Below are 19,248 nucleotides of genomic sequence, written 5' to 3'. Positions count from 1 at the left end.
GTTGCTTTCTGGGGCTGGAAGTGTAAGGTCGTTTATCTGGGGGGGAGGGGCTGCGCTGGTGCCAGAATCGGACCTCATCGCTTGCCCGGGAGCGCACGGTGGGGCGGGGGGCGGGGCAGCAGGTGGCCAGCCGGACAGGTGAGCAGGAGGCACTCGGCACTCGGCTCCCTGGTGAGAAAGAAGCTCCGACCACATCCTGTGCCCCAGAGCCGCGGAGGAAAGCAAGCAGACCTACCAACCCACCCGCAGACTGGCCCAGCTTCCCCTGCAATTCCGCCACCTGGCCACTAGAGGTCAGCGTCCCGGTGTTTGAAAATAAGGCGCAGAAGGAAGCCCCGCAGCAGTGAGCCCCCAGGAGGTCAGACGGACCCCCGTTTATTAGAAAAAGAAATGGATGTGGAGTCGGCAGGCTGACGTTTCCTGGGCCTGGGCAGTCACCGTTCCTCGCGAGGCGGAGGCGGGGAGGCTGCCGTGCCAGGCACTGGCGGCCGCTCCATGGGTGACAGTTGCCTCTCTGTGGCCGAGGGCTCCACCTCTGTTGCCTGCTCGCCTGTGGGTGACCCCACCCTGCTCGGGGGCAGAGTTTCCGCCGCAGCAGGGGGTGTCTGTGTCTCGCCAGGAGGGGGCGCTGTCCCCTCCTCGGAGGGGTGGGGCCCCGTTCGCCAGCTCTTCCAGGACAGCAGTGGCATCTTCCAAAAAGCCTTCTTCTCCTCCAGGGATGCTGGCTGGTTCTCTAAAGATGACTGGGACGAAGGCAGTGGCTGGCTCTCCCCGGATGACGGCGGCCGCTCTGTGGAGGGTGGTGGACCCTCAGGAGGGTACAGCTGCACCTGCTTCACCGGCAGCTTCTTCAGGGACGCCCCGGAGGCCACGTTCGGGGGGGGGGGCCGCGCGGTTGGTGCACGAGGTCCTCTCTTCCGTGGTCAGGTAGGAGCTCGTGGAGGAGGAGGGGGTCTCGTCTTCAGAGGACACCTTCTCCTGGAGCTGGGGCGCCCTCCCCAGGAACGACATCTTCCTACGGTACCAGGGCGACTTGGTGATGTTCAGAACCAATTCTTCATCAGGCAGGAACCTGTGATCTGCCAGTAGGTCGCCGGTGTCTACCGGTGACTTCTGAAGGCTCGTGCCCTGCGTGATGAGGTCCGCGTAGCCCTCGCGGTGGGAGAAGGCGTAGCTGGACCGCCGGCTGCGCGACCCCCGGTGCAGGTAGGGTTGAGTATCCACGGTGATGACGTCCTGCGACGGGGCCTCCTCCGACTCCTCCTCCTGCAGGGCAAGGGGCCGGCAGGCCTCGTCAGGATCCTGCACTGTGCCCGCGGCTCGCAGGCCACCCGCTCCCGGAGGGGCGGTTCAGAACCCTCGGCCGCCACTGATGGGCCAGGCTCTTCACCCAGCTAGGGTGCTCCCTGGGACCCGACTGTGACCAGCCTCCAGGAGCCTTAGGCTCCCTCTGGTGGCAAAGCCAGGAGAGGTAAACCATGGGGCAGCCAGGTGTCCCGCTTGTGTGGCCATGTCTGGGTCCGCTATTCCAGTCAGTTCTGAAGCCCCTCCCCGCTGCAACTGGTCCTTCGAGGTTTTGGTGACCTGAGCCAGGAAGTCCCCCCACCTTTTTATATTGTGGTAAAATGGACCACGTAAACGTGACCATTTTAACCATTCATAAGGGCACCGCTCAGTGGCCTCACGCACAGTCACGTGTTGAGCCGCCGTCCCCGCCGGCCGCCTCCGGGGCTTTCTCATCGTCCCGCACCGACGCCCTGTCCCCGTCAGGCACTCTCTCCCCTGCCCTCCCCCAGCCCCTGGCTGGGGCCTCCTGTGGGTGGGGTCATGGGGTCACACAGGACGTGTCCCACTGTGTCTGGTTTACGTCCTGCAGATCCACCCACATCGCAGCATGGGTCAGGACACCCGTCCTTTTCGAGGCTGAACAGTATTTCACCGTGGGGATGGGGCGCGTCGTGTTCCCCCACCGCTCATCGGTGGATGCCGGGAGTGTTTCTAAGCTCTCCCCTTCGCCTCAACCATTTCCAGGTCGTTTCTGTCATCTCGACCCCCACGTCCTTGACAATTCCTGGTGGAAGCCCACTGACACCAGTGCTGGAACCGGGCTAGCCTTCTCCACCCCAGGAAGGACGGCTCCCTGGGGGCATAGGGTGTCCGTCCAGGTCTCCACCCCTGCCCTCCGTTTCATGTCTCCTTGGAGTACCTGCTCCCTGCATAGGCTGGGGTTCCACGATTGGTCGGTGGGAACCTCAGCTTCCGTCACCTTGAGGTGTGGCTTCTTGAGGGCTTGGTAAATGATACGAAAGGCTAATACAGGCAGGGTGTTCAAAGACACGTTCAGCAGGACCACCAGCAGGGCAGACGGCTTGGACACCATGTTGCGGCTCGCGTCTGGTGACGGGGCAGGGTCACAGCTCAGGCTGGGGTGGGGCCTCCCTCGAGCCTGCGCAGTGCCCCCTCCTCCCACGCCTCCCTCCCTCCACCTCCAGGATTCCAGGATGCCTCCATGCAAATTCCCCAAGGCCCCAGGCCCCACCCATCCCCAGGGCCAGCCTCCCCGTCCACCCCCCCCCCCCCGCGCCCCCCCCACCCCGGCCCCAGGGGCTCACACAGAAACGGGAAGGCCGCAGGCGAGGCTCTGAAGAGCCAGAAGCTCTGGCTGGTCCATGTGATGACCACGTACAAGCAGAGGCTGAGGGCAATGGCGAGCACGCATAGGACCGTCCAGTACTTGATGATGAGAATAACCTGAATTGGGGTGGGGGGGTGGGGTGAAGCCGCGCTGGGGGTCCCCAGGCTCCGCGGGGGAGGGTGCGGGCCCAGCCCCAGGGGTCTGCTGCTAAGGCCTCCCAGCTAGGTCAGCAGCCCCCAGGCCCCGCCCAGGGCCCTGCCCACCTCCACGGTGATGGACAGCAGGCAGGAGAAGGCCACGACCTCGGCGAAAGACTGGTAGTCGCTGAAGCTGAGCGGCCCCGCCGTGTCGCGGCTCACCCACAGAGTCACGAAGAAGTTGATCAGAGAGGTGGCCGTGCCATGGGCGACGGCCTGGAGGAAGACCCAGTAGTTGAAGAGCCGGGCCTGCTGGCCGTCAACATAGAGCTCGGGCAGCTCCAGGCTCTGCTCGGCGCTCAGGTCCTACGGGGTGGGTTCTGGGGGTCAGCCACACAGTGATGGACAGGAGAGGGGTGCTGAGCTCCCCTCCAAGGCCGTGGGGTCTCCCAGGCCCCCAGGCGAGAAGGGGGCAGAGACAAAAGCACCCACGGGAAGGAGGCGGGCACTCGGCCTTCTCACCTGCTCGAAGAGCCCGATGTAGAGGACGGGGAGGGTTGTGTACAACAGGTTGTACAGCGCCAGGAACCAGCCTTCGTACAGGGGCTGCGGAGGGAGGGCTGGTGAGTGGGCCGCCCTCGGCCGCCAGGCTGCGGGAGATCCCCGAGCCCCTCGGCGCCTGGGCAGGATGCTCAGAACATCACGCCGCCATCCAGGTCGGGGGTATGACCAGGGCAGGGCTAAGCGAGACTTGACAGAGGCGGGAGGAGAAGCAGCGGGGGCCGGTCCTTTTCCGCTAGCTCCTGCGAGTCTGCGAGCTGAGGGCTTCGATAAAGAGCCGCAGCAGGAAAACTGGGTAGAGAACGTTCCGCGTGTGTGCGAGTGTGGTCCCTTTAGATTTGGGGAGTCGCCGATGGGCACGAGAGCTGAGAGAACCCACGGATGAGCAGTCCAACCCCTCTCTCGAAGGGTGGACCCCGTCCAGTTAAAAGGACACGGGTTTCAGTACCCAAAACCATGTCATGAGCATCTTGGCACCGCACGAATAAGTAACACTCCAAAATTCCACCCGAATCCAGCTTCCCAGTGCCGGAGAGAGGCATCATAAATGAGTACCCGGGAAAGGCTAAGCCGGGCCCTGTTCTGTGGCACTGGCATCAGCGGTAACCATGTGAATTCGGTTTTTAATACACACCAGACAGACGGACCGATAGACACAGACACCGGAGTGGCGAGCACATTGCCTCGCCCTGTCCGCCGAGAGGGGCAGGCCACCCCGGCAGCGGCGAGCACCCCCAGCGCCCCGGGCTCTGGGCCGCGAAGCGCCATTATCCTCTCACCGCAGGACCAGGGCTCCTCACGGGGAGGCCCCCGCCCCCGGGGTCGCGGCGGGGCACTAACGGCACACGTGCGGGGCCCCTCGCAGGGACGGAAATGGAAGACGTGCTCAGGGAAGAGCCAGTGTCTGTCGAAGGGACAAATCGGGGCAACTGGAGCCACGACACGTGTCATAAAATAAAGAGCCACGCGTCCATACTGACGAAAATAAACAGCTGCGCGAAGGAGTAGGGAGGAGAGGAGAAAGCGCGGCTCCTTCCTACGGAGCGCCCGTTACCGAACGCGGGAGCATGGAACGCTGCCCCGCCGAGGGCAGGAAGGAGGGCGTCTGACAGTGTCTGAGAAGCCATCACCCTATGACGCTCCTGGGGCTCCCGAGGGCACGTCTGGTCTTCACCGTGACACCCTTGAGAGGCTTGAAGTCAGGGACCCAGCCCCCGCCCACCCCGTCTTCTCTGGGGTCATGCTCCCTTTCACCCCTGAAGGATGTGACTGGGGGGGGTGGGGCATCTGCCCTGCCCTGGCTTCAGGACACAAATTCGCCACACCACCCGGACCAACTTCAATGGGCACAGAGCCGAGCGGGGAGCACGCCCGCCCTTATCTGGATACCACCCCCCCCCCCCCGGGGCAAGCCCCGCCCTGTGAGGGCGCCCCCCCCTCCCAGGGAGGACCGGAAGGACCGGCGCACCTGCGCGGTGAAGCCGTTGTAGAAGGCGAACCAGATCTGCACCATCATGCTGGCCACCGTCTTGTAGATGAAGTAGCGCAGGAACTTGCACATGCGCATGTAGGACCAGCGCCCGTGCACCAGCAGCAGCCGCCGCAGGAAGCGGAACTGCGCCAGCACGTAGTCGCTGCTGAGCACCGCCTGCATGCCCTCCTGGCCGGCCAGCCCCACGCCGACGTCCGCCGCTGCGGGCACACGCGGCCCGTCAGCCCCCGCCGCCCGCGCCCCGCGGGCCGCCCCCGCCCGCCGCCCGCCACCCACTCTTGATCATGTTGACGTCATTGGCTCCGTCCCCGATGGCCAGGGTCACCACGTTCCGGTATTTCTTGACCAGCGCCACGATCACGGCCTTCTGCTTGGGCGTCACCCGGCAGCAGATGACCGCTTGGCACTGGGAGGCCAGCTCCACGAAGGCCCGCTCCCGCTGCACCTCGGGGCTCTCGCCGCTGCCGGCACCCTTGTCCTTCTTGCTCCTCTGCTGGACGCCGAGGGACTGCCACAGCAGAGAGACGCGCCTGGACTTCACGAAGTGCGGCGCCCGCTCCTCCGCCCCCTGCCAGGACTCCACGTCCACGCTGACGTTCTGGACCAGCGCCCGCGGCTCCTTGTGCAGCGCCAGCAGCAGCTGGTCCTGGCCGGGGCGGGGCGGGGCGGGGATGGGGGGCACATCACTCTGCCTGCTCCGCGGCCCGCCCCCGTGAACAGCCCCGCAGACCGCTCCTCCCCGCTCCTGTCCCAGCCCAAGGCTGGAGGTGACCACATCACTCGGGTCCCTCCGAGAACCACTCTTGGCCTCGCGTTTGCCCCGCCTTTGCCCGCAGTCCACCCCCCACCCCTGGCCTGCTGTGCCCCCCAGGCCCCCCCACCCCACGCCCCGCCCCGGGCCTGGGCGGCGCCAGCCCTGAGCGGACACTGACCAGGAACTCCCCGTTGATGACCATGGCCATCTTGACGTGGGGCAGGAACAGGGTCTCCAGACCGTCCTTGTCACCCAGCAGGTTGTTGTTGGTCTCCCCGTGGGCGTCCAGGAACCGACTGCGGGACCCAGCCGGGGCTCAGCTCAGGCACCGGCTTCCTTCCAGCCCTGCCCCAACTGTGCTGCCGTTGCCCGCTGTGGGAGTCCCGCCAGGTGGAAGCCCAGAACGCCCTGCAGACCACCCCCTCCCCGGGGGCCACGCCCTGCCCCGACCCCTGTCCTTACCATATCTCCTTCTCCTCCAGGATGACCATGTCCTCAGAGAGCAGCCGGCAAGCAAAGCCGATGTTCACGGCTGTCTCTGCAAACCAGCCCAGCTCAGCATCTGGGCAGCGACGCCGCCCCCCTCGCCTCCCTCTCCCTTCCCCCATCCCCCTGGGGGCCACACCCACCCTGTCACATAGAACTAAGCCACAGCCAATCGCATCAGCATGCCACACCCCCTGGGTACCAAGATTGGTTCAGAGGAGGGCATGTGACCCAGGCCGGCCAATGAGAGCCAGTCCTGAGACTTTGGCTGTAGCTCTGGGCAGAGGGGCCTGCACTCTGGCCGGTGGGGGAGGGGCTGCTGCAGGGAGGCGAGCCTGGGGCCAGGGCCAAGGGATCTTTAGACATGTGCCTGGGGCCCAGGAGCACTTTCAGGAGCCCACAAAACCTTCAGAAGAAGTCAAAAAAGTGACTATAATCCAGCCTGGCATTTGTCTTTACACTAATACTCCGGTCAAATGCAGTTGGAAGCGCTTGGTATGAATCTGCCTCGCGCCCACAGGAGTGCTAACGTGGCTCTGCCGGCGCCCATAGTGGAGTTGGGGGCAGTCGGGGCTCCAGGGCCGCAGGACCTGAGACTGCACGCCAGCTCTGTCCCCAGGCTAGGCTCGTCTATGCCATGAAGACAACAAGAGCCCCTGCTCACGGCGCCTCCAGCCCGAGGGAGGGGCCTGGGGGATCTCAGTCATTCTAACTGTTCCGTTTCTCCCTTCCCGGGGACAAAGTGGGGGTGGGGCGGAAGCAGTGCTGACTCCGACAAGTAGGACAGGCTGACGGTGGCCCCCGGCACACGTGGTCACCCGTCTGCTCTCTCTCCCTGCTGAGGGCGGCCGCCCCCGCACCCACCTTGCTTGTCTCCTGTGAGTACCCACACTTTGATGTTCCCTTGCTTAAGACACTGGATGGTTTCGGGGACGCCATCTTGGAGCTTGTCCTCGATGGCTGTGGCTCCCAGCAGCTGGGGGTGGGGCAGAGAGCAGGCTGAGCAGGGACCCAGCGACCCTGGCAGGCGCGGGGCGGCTGGGGCCTGCAGGGCCGGAGCTGGGACCTGCTCCCGGCCCCGCCCCCGCGGCACGCCCACCTGGAGGTTCTGCTCCATCTCCTCGTAGAGCTGGTGCAGGGCGTGGGCCCGGTTCTGAAGCAGGACGCTGGCCTCCTGGTGCCGCTGGCGCCAGGCCTTGAACACATCCTCGTCCACCCTCTTGTAGGCCAGGCACAGCGTGCGCAGGGTCTCCTGGGCAAAGGACTGGGGGCCGGGCAGGCGGGCGGGCAGGCAGGCGCCCCCCGTTACCACCCTGGCTGCCTGGGCGCTCCTCCCAGACCCTCTCCCTCTGCCTGGGTTCCCGGAACCTCCCCACCACCCACAGCCCACCCTCCGCAGAGGGGCTGGGATCACATGCCACCCTGCCCCCCACCAGCTCTAAATCAGCCCCCGGGCCCAGGCGCGTTCTGCCTCCAGACCTGTGCACTGCGGTGACCCCCCGTTTCTCACTGCCCCTGAAGACCCCCGGTGTAGCCCTACCGCACTCCCGCCCACAGCCCCAGACCCCTCCCTCTGACCCCTGGGCCCAGGAATGTCTGTACCCAACTCTGCCTCATTTCTCAAGGGGCTCTGGGGGAGAGGGGACAGGAAGAACTCTGAAGGTCCCTGTCTCCAGCCCCTAGGAGGACGCAGAGCTTGCTCACCCCAGAGACTCCCTAGGGGCCGAGTGGCCCCAAGAAGGTGCCCAGTGTGGCTCCCTACTTCCCTCCAGGCTTCCCGCCTCACTTCTTTCCATGACTGGACGTGGGCCTCAGAGGTCAGGTGTGGACGTGACACAGGCTCTCGGGCCTCGGTTTCCCTACCCGCTCCACGGGGTGGTTGAGCCAAGGCATCCTGCTGAGCCCCCTCCCTGGCAGCTTCCTGGCGAGCAGCGTGCTCTGGAGGCCCCAGGGGAGGGGCGCGAGGCATTCCTTGCAGAATCCCACTGGCTCCTGTGCTAAGTAATGCTGGGGCCCAGAAAAGCCCTTGGGGGAGCCCCAACGGTCAAGACTGGGCTGGCAATGGGGCGCCTGGCCTGACGCGTCAGCCCTATGGTAGGGTCAAGCGGAAAAGTCCCCTTGGAGGTGGGGCCCTCATGATGGAGCCCTGAGGACCAAGGCGCCCTGAGTGACAGACTAGAGGGAGGCACCTGAGCAGAGGTCCCGGGGCATCACCTGAGCACGGAGGAAACTACGAGCCAGACACTGGGGTCCTGGGGGGCTCCGGGGGGCAAAGAGAGACCAGTCCAGAGAGGCCAGCAGGAGATGGAAGCACACAGCCCCAGAACGGGGAGGCCGGGCGTGTCCTGGAACCCGGGTGTGGCTGGGAGAGGGGGGCGGTGGCCCGGGCCAAAGCCAACCCCAGGGCGTCTGTCCCTGTGGGACTTAGAAAAAGCCGCCTCTTCTGGGTGGGTGTAGCTTGGAGCTCAGCTCCTCTTCACCAGTGTTGGTGGGGGGGGAGACTTTGTGCAGCGCGCAGCCTGGACAACCGTCGGCGGCCACCCTGAGTACCTGAGGCCATTTCTCCGCGCACTGTCCCCCTCCAGCCTCCCTCCCTCCCTCCCTCCCCACAGGGACTTACTGCTAGGGCCTCCTCCGTGTTACACTCCATCAAGCCCTTGTGGCACAAGAGATCAAAGATGACAATGTCGGCGCCTTTGGTATAGAGGTAGATGGAGCCCTCGGGGTTCCTGACTGCACAGGGAGGGGCCTGGCTGCAGCGCGCGCCCCCCCTGCCCCGCCCGCCCCCGCCAGGGCCCGGGCCGCTGCTCACCCAGCACCGACATCCGCTTCCGGACGCTGTTGAAGTCCATGATGGCCAGCACCTGGTACACCCGCTTCTCCCCCAGCTCCACCACGGTGATGCTGTCCTGCGTGCGCGCCAGGAACACGTAGCCAAAGTGCCGGGCCGCGGTGACCAGCGCCTCCTCGTCCGGGGAGGCCGCCTGGTACACCAGCTCGCCAACTGAGGGAGGGGACCACGGGGCGCGGGGCGCGTTCGCAGAGAGCCTGCCATCTTTTGGGGACCCGCCGCCCACCTCTGCAGCCAGGGGACATGGACACAGCAGCAGGTCACCAGATGTTGACAAGACACTGGTCTCTCAGGCCAGTACAATCTCTAAGCCCCACAAAGTAAGGTGGGCACTTGGGTCGCGGCTTGGATGACCTTCCCCTCCCAGCTCGGGGACAGAGCTCGCTGGAGCCCTGGGACCGATGTCCCCCAGGGCCAGGGGAGGCGGGGCTTGGGACAGGGGCCTGTGCCAGGTGGCCCGGGGCACCGCTCACCGTCCGTCCCCTGCACCATCACCGTGTGGCAGATGGCCAGCAGGCGCCAGAACTCCTGCACCACCTTCTCCTTCCTTTCCAGCATGGCGCCCATGAACCTCAGGCTTCGGAAAGGGAGCTTCCCGTCGGCATATTTGGTCCAGAAGCTGGAGCTCTCCTAGGGGCAAGACAGGCCGCGTCTGGGCATGTCGCTGCCCGGCCCCCGCCATCCAGTGCTGCGGGGCGGCCAGCACTCACCTTACGCGGCGCCATCTCGTCGTCCGAGCCTGGGGAAAGACCCTGCTTCAGGCTCAGCTCCCCAGGATGGCTCAGGGTCCCAAGGCCCCTGCCCCCCGACGTCAGGCTTCCTGGGGCCACCTGGACAAACCAGGCCCGGACCCGATGCCCCAGGCAACCGAGGACCCCGGCCTCGGCTTTGCCTTTTGCACAAAGGAGGGAAACACGGGGCCATGTCTCCCGGGGGACCTCAGAAGGGCGGCCAAAGCCAACCACAGGGTGTCTGGGCCCACAGGGCCCAGCTGCCTACGCTCCATCTCGCTTGTGGTGTTCCGGAAAATGTGGACTTGGCCGCCGGCCTGAAAAATTGGGTGATTTCACAAAAGCCCCCGCCGCCCCCACGGTCCGTATCATGCAGCCCCAGACCCTGGCTGCGGGCCAGGCACGTTTCTGCTCCGCACCCTGGCGACGGCCCACTGCGCCCGGCCATCAGCCGGCTGGGCCTGCGGCCCGCCCCTGCTCTCGCACACTGCCCTGGGCGGCACCACTGTCTCCCTGTGGCCCGTGAGCTAAGAAGGGGTTTCGCATTTCTGATGGGCTAGGGGAAGCCGAAAGAAGACGATTCTCTCGGGACACGTGGGAATGCTGTGAAATTCACAGCCGGCGTCTGCAGGCAAGGCCCCCCGACGGACCGTCGGGAGCAGAGCACGACTCTGCCTCTGCGGCACGCGGCAGGGCTGCGGATCTCGGACGTCCGCATCCGAGGTTTGTGGAAAGCAAAGGAACGCTACTCCGCCCGTGAGGCGCGAGGTGCTGCGAGATGCGGGCGGAGCTGCGTCACCACAGAGACGGTGCAGCCGGGGAAACACGAACGTGGGCCCGTGGCCTCTGCAGGAACGGCCGGCGGCCGGCCAACTCTCGCACTGGACGCCGCCTGCGGCTGCGGGTCTGTGGCTCTGATCTGGAGGGAGCGCTGGGGGTGGGGCTGAGCGCGGGGCAGGTCAGATGTCCCCGAGACTCGCTCAGGTCTCTGGGGGTCATAACCTCCTCTGCGGGGGGCTGTCCCGCACCCTTGGCCAGACCTTGCTGTGTGTCCCCATGGGGAAGGGACGCGCGGGGCCGGTCCCCACCATAAACGATGCCATTGATGCAGCACTTCTTGAAGGTCATGATGTTCTCGGTGAGGGTGCCGGTCTTGTCCGAGAAGATGTACTCCACTTGGCCCAGCTGGTCGGCGAGGCTGGTGTTGCGGGCCTTGGCGGGCCTGTCCTGCGGCCCGTAGTACATCTGCAGGTCCCAGTTGATGAAGATGCTGTTTCCCAGGTATATGAACTCGGCTCTGCAAACAGGCGATGGTCACGTCCCAGCCCACTGCCCCGCCGCGGAGCCCGGCTGGGGAGGGCGGGCAGGTGGCCCCGAGGACTCACAGGATGAACATGGCCATGGGCACCATGACACTGAGCAGGATGAGGAAGGCCCAGAAAACCAGGAAGACCTCAGTGGGCAAGCTGTATACACGCTTCTCGGCGATGTAGCGATGCTTGCCCTTTAATTCCGGCATCACGTACCAGAAGGACAAGGTCAAGGCCAAGGAGACCAGCAGCAGGGCCAGGAAGATCTGCACAGCGGGCGGGAGACAGTGGACCATGTGCAGGGACCCAGGGTGGCACCAACACACCCCAGGGACTCACCGAAAGGACGAACACGCAGTTGCGAGCCCTCCACCCCGGCTCGGCCATCAGGACGGGGGAGGGGAGCCAGGGTGGAGGGAGCTGGCCGTCCCACTGGGAAAACTCCTGAAGGTTCTCTGGGTTTTGTGGCTACTTTAAAAATTATCATTACAATGACTTTTAGAAAGATAAAGTTGATTAGACAAAAAGAAAAGATTATTTAATGTTTGTGGAGGGTAGGTGAGCATTTTATTAACTCCTGTTGGTTTGAAAAAAAAAATCAGGATCAAAATTTATTTTATAAAGACATTTTAGAAAAATCACATGGTAAGAAAAGATTCACTGGCCCACAGAACAGTCTGTAGGATTAGGCTGCACGTTTTGTAGGAAGGGAAACTAAGGCCCTCTGTCCCTCCCATCCTCCGGGCCCCCCCCACCCCCAGGGCAGGGGCTCCAGGCAGCTCACCAGGATCACCAGCCTGTTCAGCAGGCGGTCGGTCTTGGTCCTCTTCAGGTGGATCCCGCCACAGCTCCTCATGATCTTCGTGTCAAAACCTGGAGAGTTTTGTGTCCATCCACTGACCCGTCCACCTATCAGGCTGCTGGTCCATCCACGTACCCACCCACCCATCCACGCACCCACCCACCTACCCGTCCGTCCTTCCGTCCATCCCTCTGTCACCCCCTCTCCACCTACTCATCTTCCCCAGCCACACTAGGGCGCTGGCTCAACAGGCCCGTCTCCAGCGTCAGAACCCAGAGCCCACCGAAGCCTTGTGCGGGGCAGCCGCCAGGCCCGGCCCGGCGGGCCCCGGCTGCCGTACCGGCGTAGAGGACCATGCCGTAGCAGGTGTCCGTGTTGCGGATCTTGCAGCCACGCAGGAGGATGTGGCCGCTGTCCAGGGGGTACTTCTTGCCGTCCCACTCCAGGCACCCCACAAAGTGGTGCATCCGGCTGTTGGGCTCCTCGCACACCACCTTGCCTGTGGGCGACGGGGTGGTCTGGGAGCCGAGTGCGCGTCTGGGCTCCCCGGCCGACCCCTCGCCCATGCGGGGTGGGGCGGGAGTGACAGTCTATCGCCTTCTGGCTTTGGCCACCCCATGGGCCCCACACTTCCCCAAAATCACCCTGCTGCCCCCCCGCCCCCCACTACACGGCCTCCTCCTGGACGCCCCAGCGCCGGCTCTGCCCAGGCTCAGGGCCCTGAGTTGGCCTTCGTGCCTCTGAGGGCAGCACCCCTGATCCCCTAGCCAGGTCACCCTCCCCTCCTCATAGTTACAGCCCCGGGAGTCAGGTCCCTGTCCCCGGCCGGGCACGCAGGCTGCCTTATTGATTAAATAACCAAAAACATGATCATAATTTAAAAATAAAATGTAACACCTAATAAAAGAGCATTTCATAACAATAACAGAAAATGTCCTGACTGCTACATGGATTTGGGGGACATAGGACAGGCCTGGGGTAAGCTAGCCTGTTAGAAGCCGTCCCAAGACCCCCGGCACACACCAGAGCCATCCCCCAAACCCAGCGAGGTCACACAGAGGGGCAGGAAGAGGCGCCGATGGGCAGACGGATGGACTCCCGCCAATCACCTTGGAAGGAAGCCATCTTCCTTATGTTGGTCAGCTTGCGGTGGGTGACCAATGGGGCCTGTCTGAACTTCAGGTTGGTCTCCCTGGTGATGGAGAGATTGGAGTGAGAGGTGTGGACAGACAGTGCCCAGACCCTTCCAGACGCACCTGAAGGTTTTGCCAAGGCCCTACTGTGTGCCGCCTACCCAAAGAGGGACAAGGCCGAAGCCGAGGGGTGGCCCAGCCCGCACGCCACCCTGCCAAGCTCACGAGGGCATCCGCAAAAGGCCAGGCCTCCTCGCTATTGGGGCGGCCACAGCCAGAGCACAGTGGGGCCCTCTGAAAATGTTGCTGTGAAGAAGGCGGGTCCCTTTGTCTGGTTTAAAGCTGCTGGCCCTGCCAGACTTCAGGCGCCCCGAAGTGCTCCCAGGACGGCCGGCCTGGGAGCCACTCTCTGTGGCCGCTGAGCAAGGCCACGCTGCAGCCCGGGTCCCCAAACCCGTCGCGAGGGCCTGTGCCTCACCCATCGATGTCAGCCGTCTCCACGTAGCACAGGCTGCTGGGCTCTGTGCTGGCCAGCAGGAGGATGTCGGCCTGCGGGGCGGCGGTGGGGAAAGGGGACACCATTGCAGGGCGGACGGGGGGGGGGGGGGGGGGGGGGGGGGGAGGCACCCGCCCCCGGGAGCGGGCGGTCTGGGCGGGGCTCGCCGGCTCACCGGGACGATGTTGTCTCTGTGCAGGCAGACGAGGTCCCCCACACACAGGTCCTTCCATTTCTTCCACAGGAAGCTGCGGCGGCCCGGGCCCCAGGTGTGAGAGGGGGCCCCGACCAGGCCCGGCCTCGGAACCGCCAGCCCCATGTCCCCCCAGTCTGGAAGAGCAAGCTGGGGGAGGGGCTGCAGATGCCCCCTCGGGCCCACCGACAGAGCTTTGCGGAGGAGCCGGCCCGCACAGGACGACGTCCAGCCTGGCCTGACCCCACCCCCTTCCGCTTCCGGCTCTGTCCAAGGCCTTCGGACCTTCCCCCAGCTGAACTCTCAGCCCGGGGTCCTCAGCCTCTGACCTACCCCAGGACCCGATCCAGGCCTGGTAGGCAGCAGGCATCTAATAAATGCTGGCTGCGTCCCTGTCAAATGCCAGACTCGGCCTGGGCATCTGGGCCATGGAAGGATCCGGGCGCTTTGCTGGGCACCCCAACCTGCAAAGTCCTCCCTGCAGCTTCCTGGGCGCGGGCCCCCAGGGGCCACGCCCGGGCCTCACCTCTTCCCCACCAGCATCTGACAGGGCCTGTTGTTGATAGTCTTGTCGCTCCTGTGTCGCCCCTGAGCCAAACGGAAGGAGGTCAGGGGCAGCCCCGCCCCCCGCCGTGCCCAGGCGCAGAGCCCAGCCCCGGCTCACACGGGCGGCCCCCCGCTAGTCGGCCCGCACCAGCCACGTCTGCCCAGGGACCTGGGGGGTGGGCTGCTGCTGGGACAACCGTCCCCCGCACGAGGCTGGCAGACTCCGCCTGTCGCCCGGTTTGGCCACCAAGACAAGACCAAGAGCCACGGGGCACCTGTCCCTCGCGGTGGCAAGACAAGGACCCTGCCCCGCGCCCACGCCCCCCAGCCCCCGCCCTACTTACGATGTCGTCCACTAGGTCTCGGGTGGCCCGGATGACGAGGAGGGAGACGAGCGGGATGAACAGGGTGAACCAAGGCAGCGTGGAGATCTCGGGAATGCCCTGACACGCACGGGGCGTGGGTCAGGCCGGCCCTCCGCCCCCCTGCCCTTTCCCCCCAGGCCCACCCGGCGTCCTGGGTCCCACCCCCCGGCCACCTGCCTCCACACACCTTGGGACAACGGCCCCTCTAGGTCCTCTCCCTCGTGAACGGGTGGCACCTCCTCCAGGAAGCCCTACCAGCCCCACGCTGGTTCCCCCCTCAGAGCCTGGCTTTCCTGTTCCCTCCCAGGAACCCTGTTCCTCCCTGTTGCCCTTCAGGCCTGAGCTCCAGGCGAACCCCAGACCATCACCGGACCCACCATGCGGTCTAATGACAGTGGGCATCAGGGCCCCTGCCGGGTCCCGTGTCCAGCACATAGTAGGTGCTCCATGTTTATTGGATAAACATTGGATGCACCCTCCTCAGACCTGGGGGAGCCGCCCATGAGCCTTCGTCACATGACAGAAATCGAGCGCCTCCTGTGTGCCAGGCCTTGGGCTGGCTGGTGGGGGCGCGGCCATGAGAGGCTGGACACTGACCCCTAACCAGACACAAACGCACACGCAGACCATTGTGGATCTACGGAGCCATGGGGCGGGGGTGGCCAGTCAGCGAGGGCTGCCTGGAAGGGGCTCCGGCGGGCCAAAGGAGGAGCGCGCGGACCCCTGGGGCTGCCCTTGCCCCGCCTCACCTGCAGGATGATGATCAGAAGGAAGTAGAGGTTAGATATGCAGTGGAATTGCTCGTACAGGTTCAAGGGCAGGAAGGAGAAGACATTGTACTTGGCCGTGTGGATGATGTTGTCCTAGAAAGAGAGCCGGGGGGGGGGGGTCAAGGTGTCGCCCAGGCCAGAGGCCTCCCGACGACCCCGCCCCGCCAGGCCTTGTCATGCCCTCCGGCCACAACCAGCTGTAACTGAGCACCTGCTGAGGGCAAGGCCTCGAGCCAGCATCAACCCAGCCCCTACTGGGTGCAGAGGGTCACAGAGCAGGGCTGTGACCTTCAAAGTGGACACGTCATACTTCGAAGGTTTCGCATTAACTTATTTTAACGGGCACTGGGGCGGGGCCAAGGAGACAGAAAACTCTCACCAAAAGGACGATTTGTTCATCGTTAAAACTGGGGACAGGGAGGCCGGGCGAGAGGCGGGAGGAGAGGGCGGGGCGGGGGCGCTGGGGTACCCACCTTGTACTTCTTCCTCCACAGACACAGGAAGGCCTTCTCCTCAAACTGGTTGTTATAGGCCCGGTCGTTGGCCTTTACTTCCCAGGTGAATGCTGGAGCCGAGAGAGCGGGCATCACTGGGGTGCAGACAAACACCACCTAACGACCCCCCCAGAGAAGGGCTAATGGGCCCCCGGGGAACCCAGGCACTGAGGACTCCAGGCTCACGGCCAGGGGTGTGGGAGGGTGGTAAACAAACACCACCGGGCCAGGCCCTAGGCTCAGAGGACCGGCCCTGGGGACCCATCCGTGCCCATTCCTTCTGCGGAGGGGAGGCAAACTGAGGCCTGGGGCCCAGCTCCTAGGTGTGCGGGGCTGCATGACCAGCCAGATATTTTGGGTCCACAGCCCCCGACTCCTGAGTCTAGCATTCACTCGTGGAGTATGGGGCCGTTCGTAAGCCAGCAGGAACCCCCACTCGGCCTGTCAAACGGGGTGGGGGTAGCCTCCCCAGTCCCCACATTTCAGCTACCACAGACCCTGTGCCCCATGCCCAGCCTGGAATACGACCTGAGCTCTTCTTCTCATGGTGCTCACGGCGGGCCAGGCTGCCCATGCTGGTGAGGCTGTCGGGGGAGGGGCCGAGGTCACACCAGTCTCCTGGGGCTCGCCGGACATTGTCCATTACTCTGCCCGCTCCAGATCGCCACCTCCCATGTACGTTAGCTGCCCTCTGCCTGGGCTCTGAAGGTCCAGCCACTGGCTGCATGTCCTCCCCTGGTGTCCCCAATTCTGCAACAGCCCCTCATCCACCCGTCTCCCAGTCAGCAAGCCGAGGTCGCCTCTCCTTCCATTACAGCCGGTCCCCCAAGATGAAGGACTCTACCTCCACTGCCGGGCCCCCATCAGCCCTCCTGGGGCCTCCGCACCCACCTTCTCTGGGCCTCCCCGCTATCCCCTCCTGCCTCAGTAGCCAGACAGCACACACTGCCCACTCAGCGAGTGGCTCCATCAGTGCCTGTTGACTGACTGCGCGTTCCAGCTCTGAGTGCGCACAGGAGGGCCCGGCTGCTCTGACCGTTTCGAGCACCATCTCGGAGCAGTTAGCCGGGATGCAGGCGGGCACCAGACCTCGCACAGAGCCCAGAACCTTTCCGCCGCTAGTTCGAGGTCACTCCTCCCATCGCCAGGAAGTTGTGTCTCAGCAGGGGGCCCCCCATCCATCCCCCCCAGCGTTCAGCACTTTGGTCCTCTCCAAGCCTTTTGCCCAGGCGGTTGCCTCCGTGGGAAGCACCCTCCCCTCATTCCTGGTCAGGCCTCCTCACCTTTCTGGTCTCAGCTCGTACTTCTCCGCCCCGCCCCGCCGGTTCAGGCGCCTCCTCGGGGCGCCCCCTCTGCCCCCGGTGTCCCCCATCCCAGGTCTCATCACCCTCTCGCCTCTGCGTCTTTCCCCGTCTGGGCTGCCTGCTGAACTGGGAATCTCCCAGGACAGCGACAGCTGGCCTCTCTGTCATGCATGTCCCTCAGGGCCGGTGGGGGAGGACCTGGCTCAGGGCCAGTTCTGAGTCTCCTGGAAGCCTGAGCCGGGCTGTGGGCATTCGCCACATGAGAAGTGAGGCTCAGGGTGAGTGAGGCTCAGCCAGTGGGACTCGGAGCCCAGGGAGACCCAGCACGGGGCAGGTGGGGTTGGAGGAGTGCTGGGACCGCCGGAACCCACACAGTGTGTACCTGGGGCATCAGAACGCCCCCAGAGCTTGTCCGGTGTTCACCCTCACTCAGCTCATTAGAGCGCCCCCTTAGCCCCGGAAGCGCGGAGCATTCCCACAGCTGCAGGGCGCGGGGTTCGAGCCCAGCCCCCCCGCCCGGGCCTCCCTGGACAGGGGATCCGGGTCCACAAACACCAGGCGCTCCGGCATGGCCTGCGGACCCCACTCCGAGCGAAACTCTAGGGGGCGCCCTCTTCGCTGCCGCAGCGATCTCTCGCCCTCCCTCTGGCAGGCGGAGCAGCCCAGAGAGGGTGCGCGGGCACCTAGCGATGCACAGCAGTGGTGGCGCCGCCGCTCACCTATTAAGGCCGGGACGGGAGGCGCCGGGCTGCCGGGGACGGGGACGATGCGCGGCCGTCCAGGGTGGAGGACTTGGTGGAGCTGTTAGACGGGGACCAACGGGCCTGGAGCGGGCGGGGCGGGGCGGGCGCGGGGCGGGGAAGAGGGCGGGGCCAGGACAGAAGGCGGGGCGGGGAAGGCGGGGCAGATGGTGGGCCGGATGGGAAGGGGCGGGGCTAAGACAGAAGGTGGGGCGGGGCCTCGTGGAGGGGCGGGATGGCGTGGGGACCATGGGTGCGGCCTGGGCAGAGACCCTGGGAGGGTGTCTGGCGTGGTGCCAGCGTAGGCGGGAGCCGGCTTCCAGGGGTGAAGGGCTGCAGGCGGTGGGGGTGGTCCCGGGCCGCTTGCGTCAGTGGGCGGGGCCTTGCATCAGTGGGCGTGGCTTTGCGCAGGGGCGTGAAGAGGGCGTGTTCGTTCTCACCAAGAACAGACCTTGTCAGCTGGGCCTGGGTAGGACGAATCGGATCCCGGGGAGGAAGGAGCACACGCAGTAGGTAACTGTAGATACCTCGGCATGAGTCGGAGCTGCGTGCCTAGGTTTTCGCAACTCCTTTGAGCAGGTGCAGTGTTGGGCGCCGGGCTGGGGGCGTCGGTCCGACCATCCCGGCGCCAGGGGGAAGCCCGCAGGGCTCGGTCCCGGGGTGTGCACACCCAGCGTGCAGTGGGGCTCTGGAGGGGCCTTCCTCCAGAGGAAGGAGGCGATGGTGGTGGGACGGCGGCGAGGCTGGCGCAGCCTCCAGGGGAGATGAGGGGCGAGAGCCAGGGCAGGAGGGTGTGTGGGAGGTTCCTAAAGTTAGGGTGCCCAAGCGAGGGCTCATGGGGACGGGCAGACTTGGGGGCACAGAGATGATTAAGCTGTCTCATATTTTCACTTTCAGGAAAGCCCTGAAGAGCAGAAATTAGAAAGGCATTGGGCTCTGGGCGCTGTCCCTCCCCTCCCCACCCTTTTCCCCCAGCCTCGGGGTCCGCCCCTGTGGCCTAGCCTTGACACAACAGAGGGGGTACCCGTGTGTGACTCTGTGCCCTAGTCTCTCCTCCCCACCTGGGGCTAGGGTCTCCCCTGGGGCACCAGCATCACTCGGGAGCAGATATTGGGTGAATGAGAGCGTGGGGTGGTAACTACACAGGACATCACCTCCTGCCCCACCCAGTGGTGAACTAGAGATCCCGGAGGAGCCTGGAGGAGCTGCCCTAACAGCCTCTAGGAGAGACCTTGCTGGGGGCGTCTGTGAGGAGTGGATCTGGGGACCCAACTTCCTCTTGGGTGGAGAGTTTCCTGAGCAGCAAGAACTGACTCTCGGACGCTGCCGGCCAGCAGGTTCGGCAGGCTGAAAGCTTGCATGCCTCCCGTGTTGGGGAGCTCCTCTCCTTCCTCACGGTGCTCTGAGGGGGTGCAGACACCACAGAAACCACAGGCGCCTCGTCCTTA

The 19,248-nt window shown here is 65.0% G+C and overlaps 1 protein-coding gene across 4 annotated transcripts; it reads right to left on the bottom strand.

Moving 5' to 3' along the window:
• Positions 1-336: 336 nt before the first annotated feature.
• ATP8B3 (ATPase phospholipid transporting 8B3) lies at positions 337-17,867 on the bottom strand. Of its 4 annotated transcripts, XM_036234190.1 has the most exons (28): positions 17,780-17,867; positions 16,285-16,340; positions 15,736-15,827; positions 15,242-15,355; positions 14,472-14,570; positions 14,108-14,169; positions 13,564-13,636; positions 13,371-13,441; positions 12,869-12,951; positions 12,100-12,258; positions 11,742-11,830; positions 11,033-11,223; positions 10,736-10,944; positions 9,627-9,655; positions 9,390-9,546; positions 8,878-9,069; positions 8,686-8,798; positions 7,165-7,329; positions 6,930-7,041; positions 6,042-6,117; positions 5,758-5,875; positions 5,102-5,471; positions 4,802-5,025; positions 3,295-3,378; positions 2,899-3,138; positions 2,613-2,751; positions 2,207-2,394; positions 337-1,266 (listed from the first exon to the last, which is right to left on the bottom strand). In XM_036234190.1, the coding sequence occupies exons 2-28, from the start codon at positions 16,328-16,330 to the stop codon at positions 811-813; spliced, it is 3,951 nt and encodes a 1,316-aa protein (XP_036090083.1). In that variant the 5' UTR covers positions 16,331-16,340; positions 17,780-17,867; the 3' UTR covers positions 337-810. The 4 variants fall into 4 exon arrangements, with proteins under 4 accessions (XP_036090083.1, XP_036090081.1, XP_036090082.1 ...); XM_036234188.1 differs by lacking the exon at positions 17,780-17,867 and having other exon boundaries at positions 6,042-6,111; positions 16,285-16,840; XM_036234189.1 differs by lacking the exon at positions 17,780-17,867 and having other exon boundaries at positions 8,686-8,759; positions 16,285-16,839.
• Between the last annotated feature and the right edge of the window lie 1,381 nt (positions 17,868-19,248).

This window comes from Rousettus aegyptiacus, unplaced genomic scaffold (genome assembly GCF_014176215.1).
Source record: "Rousettus aegyptiacus isolate mRouAeg1 unplaced genomic scaffold, mRouAeg1.p scaffold_m13_p_16, whole genome shotgun sequence".
In the NCBI taxonomy this organism is placed as follows: domain Eukaryota; kingdom Metazoa; phylum Chordata; class Mammalia; order Chiroptera; family Pteropodidae; genus Rousettus; species Rousettus aegyptiacus.
The sequence above is the reverse complement of the archived record's forward strand: the minus strand, read 5'-3'. Positions and strand labels throughout refer to the sequence as shown.

What these genes read in the sequence shown, in the direction of transcription:
- ATP8B3 (XM_036234187.1), bottom strand. Translation starts at nt 16,483, where the DNA reads ATGCAGCCAGTGGCTGGACCTTCAGAGCCCAGGCAGAGGGCAGCTAAC. An exon ending in TGAACAGGCTGGTGATCCTG is followed by an intron (nt 11,224 to 11,741) that starts GTGAGCTGCCTG and finishes CCCGCTGTGCAG; the next exon opens with ATCTTCCTGGCCCTGCTGCT. An exon ending in ACATCGGGCTCTTCGAGCAG is followed by an intron (nt 3,139 to 3,294) that starts GTGAGAAGGCCG and finishes CCCACCCCGTAG; the next exon opens with GACCTGAGCGCCGAGCAGAG.